Source organism: Mycteria americana, chromosome 14 (genome assembly GCF_035582795.1).
Source record: "Mycteria americana isolate JAX WOST 10 ecotype Jacksonville Zoo and Gardens chromosome 14, USCA_MyAme_1.0, whole genome shotgun sequence".
In the NCBI taxonomy this organism is placed as follows: domain Eukaryota; kingdom Metazoa; phylum Chordata; class Aves; order Ciconiiformes; family Ciconiidae; genus Mycteria; species Mycteria americana.
The window spans coordinates 13,478,745-13,495,920 of NC_134378.1; the positions used below are offsets into that span (position 1 = coordinate 13,478,745).

The 17,176-nt window shown below is 35.8% G+C and overlaps 1 protein-coding gene across 1 annotated transcript in view; it reads right to left on the reverse strand.

Moving 5' to 3' along the window:
- The window catches only part of SYCP2 (synaptonemal complex protein 2), a 32,786-nt gene extending 20,468 nt beyond the window's left edge, over window positions 1-12,318 (reverse strand). The window contains 17 exon segments of the mRNA XM_075517401.1: window positions 498-597; window positions 1,690-1,845; window positions 2,317-2,391; window positions 3,311-3,459; window positions 4,013-4,073; window positions 4,558-4,653; window positions 4,885-4,930; window positions 5,942-5,994; window positions 6,073-6,215; window positions 6,836-6,870; window positions 7,436-7,524; window positions 8,377-8,462; window positions 9,420-9,444; window positions 9,984-10,088; window positions 11,062-11,190; window positions 11,434-11,574; window positions 12,253-12,318. Of these exon segments, the coding sequence (XP_075373516.1) occupies window positions 498-597; window positions 1,690-1,845; window positions 2,317-2,391; window positions 3,311-3,459; window positions 4,013-4,073; window positions 4,558-4,653; window positions 4,885-4,930; window positions 5,942-5,994; window positions 6,073-6,215; window positions 6,836-6,870; window positions 7,436-7,524; window positions 8,377-8,462; window positions 9,420-9,444; window positions 9,984-10,088; window positions 11,062-11,190; window positions 11,434-11,574; window positions 12,253-12,276 (1,513 nt within the window). The 5' untranslated portion in view covers window positions 12,277-12,318.
- Between the last annotated feature and the right edge of the window lie 4,858 nt (window positions 12,319-17,176).

A 17,176-nucleotide genomic window follows, 5' to 3' on the forward strand; every position in this document is an offset into this window, starting at 1 on the left:
TTGCTCACTAGCCATATAATCAAATGCCCCTTGAAGAAACACATGCAGTTCCTAGATAAGAGTAAGATGCACATGGTACATGTACACATTGGAGAAAGCTGATTTTCCACTGCAACTGCTACAAAAGCAATAACTGCTGAGAATTCTTTAAACCAAGAGCATATGAGGAGAGAGACAAAAAACCACCTATGTTTTAGGTCTTCTAATTGATTGCCAACTTCCCAGCTTCCTCCAGCACAAACAGCTGATGACAGCAGCAGTAAAAATGATAGGTGGCCTTCAGCTGTTTGGAATGCATGTGCAGCTACTATCCTGCATCATATCTATGGACCAGTAGCAAGTGGCCTAGTTTAAAAATTTCACGTTTAAAGCACCTGCTAAGGAGATTTTATAAGGTCTGCTTTTCATTTCCAGCTCTGCAAAGGATCACAGTTCATGCTTGTATTTCAAAGACGACTTATAGCATATTTTCACCCTGAAAGTACTTGTAAACTTACATGTGCTAACAAATACCAGTGGTCTCCTTGTGGAAAATCTTGTAGTTCCAGGAATAAGCACAGATGCTTCAGACACTTTCCTTTTACAAGATGTAGTTATCTTAAGGAACAGAAAAAACTTGACCATAATACACAGATTCAAGTATGACAATGCAAGATTTTAGAAAATTTATTTCCAATAATCTTTTGACACTTTCTATTATTGGAATGCCAATTGCTGTTGCTGCACACATCAATGTAACATGATTTTTATGCAGTTCCCTTTTTAGAGGAAGTTCACCAAAATACCTGAATTGTATAAAACTTAAAACTAATGTTTTTAAACTGAGATCAGTGATTGTTGTTTTCCAAATTAATTCACTGAAGTATGGACATGTGTCCCTTGTAAACAATCAAGGTTACCAAGATGATTCCCAGGAGTTCCTGCAAAGCTATCACATAAGCTATAAACCAGGAGACCCTCAGGAACAGGTTTACTAGACTACTGCTAGCAAAACATGCACTGCATGTCTGTTGCACAATGAAGACATGGTGACACCGCTTCATCTTTTCCCCCATCCCTAGCATATCTGTACTTAGTCCTAGTATAACCATGATACGTTTATAACTTTAGAATGACTGTGGGGCAAAAGAAACATCAGGCTTAACGAATTGGGCTCCTCTCAGTTAAAACCAGAGAATCAGCTATGCATAGGAGCAGTCCCATGAAATTGTGATTTGAATAACCAGGATACAGGATTCATCTTGACAACCACATGCTTTTTTGTAATCATCAGTCTTTGCGAATGCCAAGCCTACAGGACTTGTCTCTAATGATAGCTATTACTATTGCCAATCATTAGCAAGTCTCCAGAGGCTATACTAGACTTTCGCATATCATAATACATCTAAGCATGCCTCGAAAACACTTATTTTTAAAGCGAATACTCAGAGCATAGTGGTCTAAAGAAAGTTAACAATTGTTTTTTATTTTTGTCACATTGTTATAGTTTCAAAATACATAATAATGAGAAATTTTTTTGCAAAGGGATGTATATAGCTTAGTGTCAAGTCATAAGAAAAACAATCAAACCCTGTATTAATTATATTCCAACTGTAAAATAACAGGGATTTTATATTATAAAATATGATAAATATTTAAATTTACTTGTATTTTTGACGTACTCTTTTCTGTTTTGATAATCCTACTTACCTTGGAGGAACCACCTCTGCATTTTTCTTGGCTGTTATTTTTATTCACAGTCCTCAAAGTTCCAGAAAGTTGCTGGGTTTTGTACTTACTGAGTTTCTCCTCCTCTTTAGATTTCTCTTCCAAACATGGTGACAACTGACTTTCTGGTACCAGAACCTAGATAATATTTTTGATTTTTTACATTTTTATACAATATTTGGATTTTATTATGTTTTATATTTTATATTTATACAAACACACACAGAGCAACTTCTTTACCCTAAGTAACACTTTCCTCACCGTAGATTTTGATAAACTTCAGAGCTTACATACTTTTTGTTTGAAAAGCATCCAACCTAACTGGTATTTTTGCTAAAAAGGATGGGTTACCAAATCAAAATTCACATAAAAGAACTTCCCCCGTGTATGTTTGTCTGAAGTATTCTATGATTTGGATATTAATATTATCTCCCCAAATATACAATACATACTTACTAGAAATCACTTAACTGGTCTTAAGAGTTATCTTTACTTATTGGCATTTTAAAAGTCTTTGGGTTTATGGTGAATGATCATAAATTAGCTAATAATCAGACTAAACACAAAAAACCAAGAAGACAACCATCTCAGCATACTGATTTAAAATACCTGTGATCCACTTTCATCAAAGACGACATGTACAGTTGTTTTGGCAACTGATGCAGACTGCTTCTTACTGAAGTCCTACAAAGTGAGTAACCATCTATGTAAAATATACACTTTGCTCACTTTTTTTAAATGAGAAACATAAAGAAAAATATTTAAGTCAGAGATCATAAGTGTCTGAAATCAGGTTATAGGGGAAAATAGATTCTACAAGCTCAAAGCAGTTCCATTCCTCATGAGTTTCTCAGTCAGTCAGAGTTCAGGCCAAAGTAGTTTGTTACAAGCAGTAAGGCTTGTAACAAACAAGGCTTGTAACAAACAAATTTTTAGCAAGCTATGGCTTGCTAAAATTTTACTAAATGAGTAAATTCATAAGCATGGTAAGCATACTGCAAAATGGGATAGCTAACGAATCATTTCTGAAAGACTTCCATATGTGTAAGCATCCAGTTCTTCTGTTTCTGGAAAATTATATACGCAAAATTAAAATTGACATTAAGCTATGGTGATCCCTTTCCAGCCAGTAAATTTTTGTTGCAATTAAATCTTAGAATCATACAATCGTTTAGGTTGGAAAAGACCTTTAAGATCATCAAGTCCAACCGTTAACCTAGCACTGCCAAGTCCACCACTACACCATGTCCTTAAGCACCACATCTACACATCTTTTAAATACCTCCAGGGGTGGGGACTCAACCACTTCCCTGGGCAGCCTGGTCCAACGCTTGACAACCCTTTCGGTGAAGAAATGTTTCCTAATATCCAATCTAAACCTCCCCTGGCACAACTGGAGGCCGTTTCCTCTCATCCTTATTAAGCACCTTTACCAAAGCTTAACATATTATGGGAGAAATGCTGTTCTGTAGTGGCAACGTTAATCAGAAACTCTCAGTATAAACAAGATACCAACAGTTACAGCTACAACAACATCTATATGGCAATGAGACATTTATTTTGAATCAATTAAAAACTATTCAAAAAGGTGTTTAAATCCTACCTTACATTTATTAAATCCATAAATCTTTCTGGTTACATCTTTGATTTCCAAGATAGAATCAAAATATAAAAAAAATTTCTCTCCTTCTTGATTACCCACATTCATTGGGCTTTTTAAATCTATTGTTAATAATTTCTTTGAATCTTTTTCTGGACAAAACAAAATTTGAGAAATAGTTTCATTACAATTTAACAACATCTCATATAATGTTTGTAAATACATGAAACTTACTTGTATTCTTCAGTTCAGCTATTAAGATATATATTTTATTTAATTCACTCTAACCCACAATAAATTTTATTAGTGAAACAATTCAAGATTTGATCTTTTAGAAATACTTATTCTGTATATTATCCTGTAGAATTTTCTGTGAAGGTTATTTACTACAGCTACAGACAAATTATAGATATTTACAAAACTATTCTAACTAGTTTAAAAGGAACATTATTAAATGTCTTGTCTTATGCCTTATTTTGCGTTGAAATAACTATAATACATTATTTCAAAATTATTTTAATAAAAATCACACCTGCATGCCTAAAATGCAAGTGTGACTGCAGTGCAATTTTATCCCTCATAAAAACAGTACCTATAATATTTTAAGTGGGAATTTTGCTTTACTGAGAACTGAGTCAGTACTTTAACCAATTTGAAAATCCAAGTTAGTGTGTAACAAAAGGTCACATTTCTGAGTGCCAATACCTTCAAGGCTGTACAGGTCTACTTCTTCTTCTGGTATAATGACTGTTTCCCATTGATGATCCTTATATGAAAAATACATATTTTTAAAGCTAGAAAAGCATCATATTACAACTAAATGAAGTGCAGTGATCAGAAAGTTATTCAGTGAGGATAAATTTTCAACTTTTTAAATCCTCTGTTACAAGGAGTGACAATGAACATATTTCACTGGTAACAGTGGACAATACTTCAGAAGAGCTTTGGTAGAGTCTTTAATCTCAACAGTTGAGTCTTATCTACAAAAATTATAACTGCAATTTTGTAAATGGTTTCTTGTTCACCTGTGCACATGTTAAACTGTTTGCAAACAGTATTAGACAGTCACTACTTTGAAATTGTTTGACCTAAATATGTACACCAAATCTAGATTTTTTTTTTCCCCTTCACAGTATAGATGCACACATAACTTCCATATGTTGATGTGGGGAAACAAATTTGATCCGCTTGAAAGAATGTGTATCTACTGCCTCAGAACAATCTAGTATGACAGACAAAAATTAGCTTACAGCATCATCTGCTGCCACATAGAAAGATATACTTCTGCTACCAACATTGAAATCAATCCAAAATTCTTCAAGATTTTCATCCAATGGTATCTGTAGCTAAAACAAAAAAATTGAGATAAAAGAGTAAGAGCTGAGAGCAATGATTTATAACAGCTAACAGGCTTTCTCTTACAGTCTGACAAACTTTAAATACATGCACATCTGTATACTCCTGAAAAAAAAAAAAAATTCTTACTTGATCCTTATTTTTTCTTAACTAGAAGGCAAAGAAATTCTTCAGCTGCACAAATGAAAATCTGTGGATATATGATTAAGCCTGTAACTTACCTCATATTCATCAAGAGCTGCTGATAAACATGGGTATGTAAAAACCCTGTAAGAAAAGGATATTTTGTCAAGTATCCTGAAATGCTGTAAGTAAATTTTGCTTATCTGAACACAGCAACTGGATTGTGTTTTCAGCACAAAACTTGTGTTCTTTAGAGACCAAGAGATCACAGCAATCAGAAGAGCAGTCACTCGACTGCACTTCTTCCCCAAAGGAGATAACATGAAATTTTATATATCCTCACAAGTGGTCTCAGACCTCTTGTCACTACGTTCATACTTCTAGTTTATCTGCTGATATTTTATGAATGGTATTCAAACTGAATATACACCTGATCTAAAGACATACCAGACAATCTCTCTGATGTCATGCCATACAAAAGTAACATGCAGAGCATCTGATCATATAGATAAGAAAAAAATTTATATTTTCTCTTCCTTTTTGTGTCCTATTTCTCTAGCAGATATTCTCACTGATCATTACCTCAATGTAAATATCCTAAATCAATAAATAAAGGAATATATACCAACAGATTAGTAGCTATTGTTAGATGATACGTTTATTGAATTAACAAGCATCTCAGGATTTTGCAACAGAACTAAATAGAACACAAAAACTAGCTCCTTATAAACAGTTGTTAAAGAAAGCGTAGCATATGCTTTAAATTGTTTAAGAATCTTTTCAGATTAATGTTCTTTATTTAGTAAACAGTTTCTTCAAGCTGTTATCTAATAATCTGAAACTTAAATTATGTTTGCCTTTTTTCCAAATATGGGAATTACATAAAATTAACATCTTGTAAGTGAGAAGGTAATATCAGTGACAATGTGCCAAAAGATGGCATTACTCAATTTCTTTACTATTTAATATTTTAAAAATATCTTAACTCTGCATGGTTCCTTAACTTTATACCACAGCAATATTAGTCTTATTTGTATGTATTATTTTAATTCAGAGTTTCCCTAAACCAGGTTTTGTGATACAAAGGTTACTGCTGATGAATGGCCAAAAAATCCAAAAAAGAAAATATATTAGCTTTAAAAAATTCAGTTTTACCTTCTTTTGTCTCCAAGCATGCCATTCACTTGGTTAAGAAATTTTCTGCAATCCTATTAAAACACAGAAATTTCTTAGAGAATTGTAAAATGAAAGTTTACCTCCCAGGAAGTATTTTTCATATGACTTACTGTTTCGAACTCAGAATCTTTAATTCCTTTAAATGCACTGGACACAAACTCCATAGAAAACCACTGGCACGCCAGTTCTCCTCTTTGTTTCTCTGATATCATTCTGCATAAAGCTTCTGTAATGGCTACTTGCAGGTCATAGTCTACAGCACAATACATTTTACAGGAACAGTAGTTTTAAAGAGAACACTGATGTGAAAAAAATACTAATATGTAGGAAAATGGTATAAGCAGTGCTGAACGCTTCATATTACGTATCACACTATATCCAAAGGTAAGGTAAAGAACTAAGGGAATAAGGATGACTGAACAACTTATGTTTCAAAATGAAATTTCAACCAAACTTTCAAGGAATGTCAGAGCAACAGTAGGCATATAAGCAAGAGATAAGAAGTTTTCAGCTTTCACCTGTCTGAACTGGGAAATTGTTGGATACCAAAGTGATCCCTGAGAGAAGTTATAGTACTACTAAACATGGCTAGCAGTTCGCTGTCCTCAAAGACTGACTTCCTTTTGAGCTTTTGCTATTTTAAAACTTATATTCTAGAGAAGAAAAGGACTGAAAACTTCAAAGACTTAGCCATACATTGCATACATCTGAAATGTTCCAGTTTGCAGATTCTTTTCATGCAGTGTTTGTATTTTTTCAGACTGTAATTGCAACATTCTGCAGCTTCTAAATGTCTTCTCTGGATTTTTAATGGGTCTGCAAGTAATTTTTAAGAAGCTCAATACTAAATTGTTTATTAAGTCCCATGCTCACCTCCAGCATCCAAAATTCTCCTCCCCATGTCACTCCTGCCAAACAAAGTAATGTTTCATCAAAATCTGACAGCAACACAAAGCATAGAAGAAAAGTTTATTTAATTACAAGCTTTCAATGTATGAGATGAAACGCTGATTCCACTCAACTATTAGACTTCAAAGGGGTAAGTCTGTTATGCTAAGGATATACATCTGAATACTACTGGGGAAGTGAATCACCTGATATATGTAATTTTAATTCTATTTATTTTTTTAAATGCTGTAAAAAAAATTTCCCACCATGAATAGCTTGTCCTTCCAGTGACAGATTCACTGTGCTTTATGCACATTCTTTATTTATAAGAGTTTAATTATTTTAAGACAACTGGGATGAGAAGCAACCTAACCCAGACTGGGAAAGAGGTAAATTTAGGCTTGTAATGGAGAATAACCCATGGCAATACCTGCCCACAGCCACTACCACTGGCAACACAATAGCAAATGCAAAAGTGAGTTAAACAGGGACCAATCTGCATGCATTAAACAGCCTTACTAAAAATTGCCTTTCCAGCTATGCAAATGATGCAATGATATAAAAATTATACTGAAGATTATTTACATGACAAGCAACATTTCCTTTGTAGAAAATATCTTTTTCCTGGCATCTCGAGGTGTGTTGTCAAGCATTAAGTTAAGTTTTCTTACTACCTAAGAGGAGTGGAAAAAAGGCTGTAAGATTAAATATACAATAAGTTGTTATAAGTTATATTCTTATTTTGGGCCCTTGTAAAATATTTCATACCACTGAAGAAAATAACATGCTTAAATAATTGCAAAACAAGAAAAGACAATGAGTTCTATCTGACCTTAAATGGTATTTATCTTATAATATAACTACCTCAATTTCAATAAATTACATTAGCTTTAATGTGAATATCAGTTGTTAAAGGGTTATGCTTCTTATTTGCAGGTTTAAATATAGAAAAAAAACTTTCAAAGCTAGAGTTCTGTCTGCAGTTGATTGCTGAGCTAAAGTGTACCTTAAATTTGTATTAAAAAGCTTGTCCTTTGGGGATGTAGCCTTTACAGAAGATTTTTTTGTAACTTTCCCTTTCTTTAGAGAGGAAAAAGAACCCTGACAACCTGAGGTTACTAAAATAAATAGGAGAAATTTGCAGTATACTAGAAGGTATACAAATTTCCTGCAAGTATCTACAGAATTTTCAACCAACAATCTTAAACCTATTTATAGCAGTCGTAATATAGCATATTATTTCCTACGCTTTTATACAGCTTTCTCACCAGGATTTAAATAGCACTGTTTTGTAATTTACTGTCCAAAACAAAAATTATAGGCCAGTAATCTGAAAAAAAAAAAACAACCCCAACCCCAACATATAAATGACAACAAACATTCCCAGAGAAACATTAAATTATCCTTCTGATACTAGAGTACCACAATATTCTTTTTTGTAGCATCTGTACAGTTAAATGACTATCTTCACAAAGCCTGTTAAAACACTAACCAGAAGACTGTTGCTTAAAAAGAAGAATATTTACCTCCTGCTGAACATAAATACTAATTCTTACATCAGCGATGAGGGTACATGTTCTCAGAACAAAGTTTTCTAGTATTTGTATTTTACCTAATGAACAGGAAAAAGAATAAATTAAAGAGTTATCAAGGGTGTATTATGGTGCCTCCTCATCAGCATTTGGAAAAAGATTCATTTTCATTTAGAAATAAAATATAGTATGCCTTCCTTTCCATATAGGATTACTGATATTAAAAAATAAACATCTTAAGCTTCATGGTTAAAAGCAAGACAGAATAGTTACTTCAATTTATAGTACATATGGCTCTTTATGATGTTTCTATTCCTGTGCTTCACTGCATGAGTCCCCTGGGCATGAGATCATTATTTTTAGAATATAATCAGATCAATTCTATAACTTAGCTCTCTGAGATATAATTCAGACCCTGGAATTTATCTTCCCAGGGACAAGGAAATGAATCTTTCATTTTGATCATGACAGCATAATGGTCTGTAGTGACTTTCTACCTAGTGCTATACTGAAACGTAAGAGCAGCGTGGTATTCATGATAAAGTCAATACAGAAGGACCACTGTGCTATGCTGAGCTATGACAGTAGCTTCGAAACAACGTTCTTTTTAGGAAAAACTCAGTTCAGTTGCCATCTCTGAGAAGACTAGACTGTCCTGCTTTTTTATTACTGACATCAGCAAGTTACAAGGAAATCTGTCAGTAGAGAAACCTCAAATTAAACAATCAAAGTTACAGTTGACATTCAAGCTTTTTTCACATGAATGAGAAATGTAGTATCTTGTGCACAGAACAGCCCTCTTGAGGATATGCCCTCTTCTGTTACAGTTTATTAGCTGAAGCATATAGATCCGGTAGTATATTTACATTAGATCAAGAAACTTTGTACCACCCCCATTATACATGTTCTTCTCGGAACTACCTTGCCTCAAGATGGCTCCACAAGTAGTAAGTGTAATTTTAACACTCATAACTTTAAAATGTCTCTTTCAGAACACTTTAACTATCATATCTAGTGTACACGTTTTTTAAACTCACCTTCAGGTCTGCTATCACATATAGCCTACAATAAAAATAAAACACACATCGTTTTGATACTGTAAACGTTACAGCATAAAAATCATGTAACATGTACCTAAAGCACGTAATCAAAAAGCATTCAAGATTTTAAAATTATTTCACCCTTAACGAAGAACATAAGAGACTTCTTCTAATACCAACTGTGGTTTCCCAAAATTATATTTCAGTTGAATTTATGGAAGTTATTTCCCCAATGACAAAAATTTTTATGATCAGAAGATAACTCACAGATCTTATAAACTTGGGGTCCTGGGATTAGCATACAAATAATTTATGTAATCAAAATTAGACCAAGATGAAATTTTTTTGTTCATTGAACACTTACATTGTTGGGTTTTTAAAATTTTATTTCATGATGCTAATTTATCCAAAAATACTTATAAACTATTTCAGAAATCATTGTAACATTAACTTTAGAACGATATTAAATAGAAACACATTTGAAAGTCTTTTTGTTGCTAAACTAGTAATAATTATTTTGACAAATATACACAATGTATTTTATTATCAATATATTTTTACCAGCAACATGTTGAAGAAATCTTCAGCCAGACTTGTAAGCATTTCATTCTTTTCATTTCCTCTGAGGATCAAAATTCCTTTTACTTTTTCAAACCAATTAACCATGTAAAGGGAAAATAAAAGTAAATCTATTTTAATAGCATGAAAAAGGACAGTAGTTTGTATTATACTTAAGTAAAATTATACAAATTATACAAGGATTAAAACAAAAGCACTGATGTTAACAGTCTGCTGAGCGTACTTTAGCCCCAGACTGAAATTTTTCACTCACACTAAACAATGTAGGCTATTTCAAACTAACGTAAGTAATTTCTGTAGCTGACTAACACAAAAACTAGAGATCTACTTTTACAACTGCCATCACAGACAAGAGAGCTGAAAATGGATAATGGCTGAATGAAAAAGTGTGTTTGTAGGTGTGAATATAACCATCACGTTATCACCACACTTTTTTTTTTCCTCAATTAAAGCAGTTGAGAAGGCAATTGAGTAACAGTCATCTGACATTGCCATTTATTTTCTTCAGTGAAACCTCTGGTGAAAGCAACAAGGAAGTGGTGTCTATTTTTCAGCATATTTATTGTTGAGCATATTTATATGTTGAGTTACAAACGATTAATGCATTTAACATGCACGTTGAAATAACACAAAATAATCAGAATAGCACTATAATCTGTTGAAAGAACAGGTACAATATTACTGTTGCAAGTATTAAAAAAATTATTAAATTGCACCAGGAAATGCCAATTGCTGACTCAAAAGCAGTATAGCAAGCTTATATAAAAAGATACCATCTTGTTGTAATTACTGTAAGCATATCTAAATTAATTATATATTGCATAATTTGCAAAACCTTCACTGTGGTAGAGAAGCATCACTTTATAAAGGGCCACTTGTCAAGAATATTTAAATCTGAATAATGTTTGTTGCAAAGTTATGGGAAATTCTTAATTCAGAAACAATCAAGGACCAAATCAAATACTAAGCTGTTCAGCACTGAAGCATTACTTATGCACGCTTCATTAATTTTTATATTTTTATTTTTAGAAGTTCACATATGCTTTATGGTTTTACTTATCCTTCCAATAAGGCCGTATTTTATCATTGCTGGGATCCCATCTTCTCCTGCTATGCTGATTTTTTTCCCACATTTCTGAATAGAATTTAGTAAAGTGGAAATGCTTTTGACTTCTTGTTTGTCAAGTTCCTGAAATTGAAATTATAACATAAGCTTTAGTGTACAGCTCTAGAAGAACCTGTATTTAATTAACCATATGCCTTTTTGTTCTCAAAAGCCACCTTAATTGTAGCTTGAAGTAGAGATTTCATTCTTAAATTTTATTTCAGTTTTTCAAATCAACTGCTGGTATAAACCAAGCCAAATGAAAAAATTCTTTTTCAGACTATTACAATGACATTATAGATGATTCTGATGTAATGATTACATTACCCGACACAGAAGCTTGTCTAATTTGTTGACGAACTGTTTGCTGCATTTGTGAGAGACATTTTCACAGTCTTCTGTTGCCAGAAATTGTTCTAATAATTGGAAATCTTTTTTTCTTGTAGCTTCATCAATTAACTTTTCAAACTGTCAACAACAAAAGAAAACAGAGCAACTGTATTACTGTATGCTTAACACCGATACTGATTTAACATAGGTTTTACGCAATCATCTGTCACATTCTAAGCAAATACTCTGATTCACAAAATCATTAAATGTAAAACCTAAAGTATAGAACAGCATATAAGACATTAATCATGCAAATACTTATTCACTGAGTTTTTACTTATTTGCCAGTTTTCCTTAACTGAATAGTTTTTCTTTCCTCATATTACAAATAAATGCTTACATAAGTGCTCATTGTGTTAATACCCCTTCCTTAGTACATTTAATATTTTGCATTTCTAAGTTATCTATTAGTGACTTTAAAAGATGTTAATGTGAGGACTACTACCTCCCTCAACTATTTTGCCACTCTACTCTTTCTAAATCAATTATAACCAGATTTCAAAATTTTTATCTTAAGTATCATCCCAACTGATTAATGTATGTCAAATGCATATAATTTATTTTCATCAATAACAATTTCCAATTCCTCTTACTTTCTACCCAGCTACTTAGCACTAACCTGTGTCAAAGGAAAATGTCTTCCTACCAGATTCTTTGCCACACTGCAAATTTTACTTGTAATTAAATACCAGAAGGAGTGCTTTAAGCTAGTAATTAAAACAATGAGTACTCATATTCTGGTTCATAAGCACATACCTGCATCTCATTCCTGGCTGCCATTTTTGCAATTCATCTACTCAGCTGCATAAGAACGGAACAATCATCACCTGACCAAAACACAATTCACTGACATAGACTTCAAATAGATTTTGCAAACATGTCAGTAATCAGTCAAAATACATTACAAATTCCAAAATTTGTCACTAGTATAAATACTATTTAAGAAATTAAACTAACTAGGGATATAAGGAAACATCCTTACATGGATAAACAATTGCTTAAAATAAGAGTGGAAGGAACGATCAACTTTGGCAATGGAGGAACAGAGGGTCTTGCAGCAGACTCTCAATATTTCTCAGCAAGAAAAGGAGCATGAAGATGGACAATTATAATGTCAACACCAGGTTACGCAGAATAGTTAAGTCAACAGCAGAACTCCAGAAGGGCCTCATTATAAAATGGTAGACTAAATCATTGAAGAAAAAAGTGATAATGCATGCAGGGAAAAGGCCTTCTTAATTATACGTAGTGACAGGCTCTGAGATTACTATTATCACCAAAACACCAAGACCTCAAAACTATAGTTTTCTGAAAACATTATCTCAATACTCAAGAACAAAGTATTTTCTTTGTTTTGAGAGTTAACATGTAAAAAAACAACAAACTTTTTCACGCTTTGTATAAATTAATCTACATCGACCAATCTACCATATGCAGTTTTGGTCTCCCCATCCCAGAAATTACATAGAATTAGGCAAAGCAAAGGGAAATAATGATTAAAAATAGGGGACAACTTCAGTAGTACAAGCAACTGGGCACACACACTAGTCATTTCTGTACTCCTAAGTAATACAGAAATAACAAGTACTCCTAAGTAATACAGAAATAACAAATACAGGGTGTGGTTTTTTGTTATTTTTTCCAATACAAGAATGCAACAACCTACACTGAAGCCATTGCTATCACCTCACAGATCTCTTGCCTAGTCAGACAAGCCAGAAAAGAAAATATAACCCCCTTCCAGGTGCCTCCTCCTCGACGAGGGAGTGGGGCCTCCGCCCTCGAAACACAGTCACCGGCATCTCCCCCAAGAGCTTTGTTACTGAGAGGAAAACGCCCCGTACTGCCCCCTGCCTCCTCAGCAGCGGGCAGCACCCCGCCGGGAGAGCAGCAGGGAAGCCCCCCACAGCATGGCGTCCCTCACCTCACCGCCGCAGCAGAAAAAAAGCGCCACTTCCCGCCGGCCAATCACTCCCCGCGCCGGTAGTTTCCAGCCAATCACTGCCCGCGAGCGCGGCAGGCGGACCAATCACTGCCGGAGGCGGGGGCGGGAGGCGGGTTTTCCTTACCGTGAGGCAGCCCGGCGCAGAGCTTTCCCCTCCCTCCGCACCTGGCTCGGTCTCGCCCCGCCGTTCAGCTGCCGCGGGAGGCGGCGCTTTGCCGAGGCGGTGCCGCCGTTGGGCGAGGAGAGGGCGGTACCTGCGGGCGTCCGGCCGGCGCGCCCCGAGCTGCCTTAGGCCGGCCCGCCCCGCGCTGCCCCGAGCTCCGCTGGCGCCTCCGGCCTACGTGAATTCTGCCCCCGTTCGGGAGTGGGGGGTGGATGGGGCCGCAGCCGCCCTAACGGCTATTAAAAACCCCGCCGCCCCCCGCGGTGGGGCACCTGCCCTTCCCGCCGAGCGGGGCTGACGGCCTGCTGGCCCGGCGCCCCTGGCTCCCGCCCCGGCTCGGCCATCGTGCTGCAGCGCACGAAGCGTTTGCCGAGTGTTCCTGCAGCAGGAACCGCTGCCGTCACGGCACTAGGGCGACGTGACTCGGGAGGAAAGGGAAGCCACCTCCTGCAACGGGGAAGGGGGTTCGTGGCGTGGTTCTACTCACGTGCGATACGTAGTCGTGTCCGAGGACCGCGCCTGCTTACACAGGACCTCCACTGTTCTGCTTGTCCTATACTGCAAATTGTCTGTAGCCATACCCGGTATTTAGAACGCTCCTTTCAGTACGTAGCGTAGACGAGTTACTGGGCATGAGTTTGCGAACCCAATGTAATTTATTCGTATGCTTAATTCAGAACCATGTTCACTACCATCAAGTGCCCGAGTAGGTAGAATAGACACAGAAACTCAGATGCAGACCTGGTGTTGATAAAGGGCTTCTACTGACATTTGTGGTCTTTATTATACAGGGGGAGCTGGGTAACATGCTTAAATGAAATCCAACAGTTCCAAAGTGGGGTTTACCTGTACTGGTGTATCTTATCACCTGTATCACAAATACAGGTGATAAAATTTAGCATGAATCTCACATATTCCAGTGGAGTATCAGGGAGCATCTCTGTTCATATCTAGAATAAGGTGCAATAGTGGAGTATCTAGGAGAAGAATCGCCTTTCACAGCAGATAAACCTGCAGCAATTGTAAATAAAATAACACCACTGACTTTCTAAAATAAGAAAAACACATCAATACTATAAAAGGCAAAAAAGCTGTACAGAAAGTATTTAAAATACCACCAGATGTCACTGTAATTCAAGAAAATGACAAGCGGTGTGAGGATTGGAGTACCTCCACTGAGGAGGTGATCCCATAGGACTGAGTAGCGCTGAGCATTTTGCGGGAGGCATGGTCAGCTAAAGGGATTAACTGCAGGTTTAACTGCTGTCACATTTGCTGTTGGGATACTTTACTGGAAGGCAGTGGGTGATCTGAAGCAGATGTGGAAGTACAGCTTTACTGAGAAGCCTACTAGGGAGAAAACTTTGCATGCAGAACTTGGAGCATCAGAAGTTTTGTATAAAAACTGAATTCTGAGTTCCGCTTTCATCATATGAAGCAGAAGTAATAAAAGTTAATTTGCATTTGATGCTTTCCTTTACCAGTCACATTAGCATACACAGAGGCTTAGACTATCCACAGATTTTCAGATCTTGAGCATTCTATAGAAAAGAAAAGTGAGCCATAAAGTACGGGAGAAGTGGATCATACACTTTCTCTCCTGCATTAGGTACACTGACGTGACTGGGAGGCTACTGTGTGGTCATTTCTCATTCTCTAATGTCTATTTTGTTTGGTTTAGCAGAAGGGAGGTCAACAGAAAGCAGAATTTTCATCAAGTTATGCATTAAACAGTCTGGAACAAGCAGTGAAATTATTTGGGCCACAGATATGGCAACTACACTTAAAAATTTCAGAGAAAATGGAAGCAAAACTGTCTTTAAGGTAGGGTAGCACTGTCTACAGGGACCCTTTCTTCACTACAGTAGCAGAAATATTTACCTTCATTACAGGTACTGGAAAATGTTGTACTGGTCAATATAATCTATCTTTGGTGCAGCTGCCATCGCATGTAGAACTGAGAAGGGTCAGAAGCGTTGATGCCAACAGTTTTAATATCAAGCGTCAGCTGAAATAGTTGCAGATCTGAGATCACAAGGAGAAAGCCAAATCAGGAAAGAAGTCAGTACTAACATTAGACTCATGTTGACAAATGACTAATCATTTAGACTTGCTGTTCTGTGTCTTTACCAGGCAATGCCGTAAAGTACATATAAGATTGTCTTGAGCACTGATGATACACTAAATTAAGTACTGTAGTTACAATTAACTGTTAGCATATTACTATTACTACTAGTTGGAATTTATTTTTTTCTTTGTAAGATAAATACAAAGAAACTATGAATTTGAAACTAAATGTATCAATAACACCTATATTAGAAATAACACTAACTACCTGTAAGATAAACCTGATGGTTGGATGTTCACAGCAAGAGCCAGTCCTTCTCTTAAATACTCTTACACACATCCCCACACACCCCCCACCCTCACTCCCCAGGCTAAAACAAATTCACATTGTTTTCAGGTGATTTGTTAAAACCAAAGACCACTAACTTTATCCTTTGCTAGTGTCCTGGTTAGTCTACACTGTGGTTGCCCTATTTATTTCCAGGTGATGCTTAATACTCTATTTTAGTGTGTAAAGTTATGACAATTAAGGTGTTACTGCTAGTTCTGATTCAGATCAGTAGTATAGGAAAATGGTCAAACGAGTCACGAAGACAAGATATTATAATACCATGCTTTCTAAAAGCACTCTCCTTTATGCATCTACATGTATATATTTATAACACATAATATGTATACTTTGTAATAAAAAGTGACATTGACATTCTTAAACAACTTAGCATAATATAGACATTCCCATGTATTTAAACTGTGATTTGCAATAATCATCTTTCCCCCAAGCAACTTTGACAATGCAGTGTTGAAGTTACTAACACTGATTAAAAAGTAGTAATATATGTCTTTATTAATTATGTCTTCTAGTTAAATGCCTCCATTTTGCTTTAGAAGAAACCTGGTGACAGATTAGTCAAATCTTGAACTGTATCAAGTAAATGCTTGACACTGATGGAGATGCATTTCATAGAGGATAAATCAGTTGCTGTAGAGGTGGACACTCTCTTAACATACCCTATGTAGGTATATTTTCAAGAAACCTGTGGGTGAAAAGAACATGGTTTGAGAGGAAAGACTGCAGCAATGAAAACTAAAAGAACAAATAGCAGAAAGAATAACAACTGTGAGGCTCTGAAATTAGTGAGTTAAGTACAGTCTAGCACAGCTTTCGAAGTGCTATTAGAAGAAAACCCCTTTCTCTTCTTTTCCATGAAACCATAGTAGAATTAACTGGCAGCGTGCCTCTTTTCAACATTAGATTGTAATCCTGCAGATGCTGCATGCACAGAACTCTGAGGTGAAACGACAGCAAATTCCATGTAAGAATTGGCAGCCTGGTGATTTTTGCAGCTACACAGACTAATCACTATATTTTTATGAAGTGCTGTTCATTTCTTAGCAACTCGAACCCACCTTACTTTCCCAAGTATGTTGCTCTGTGACAATTCAGCACTAAGTTGCCTCACAAGTTTTCTTAACTGTTAACAGGAGTACCATTGACAAAAACAATG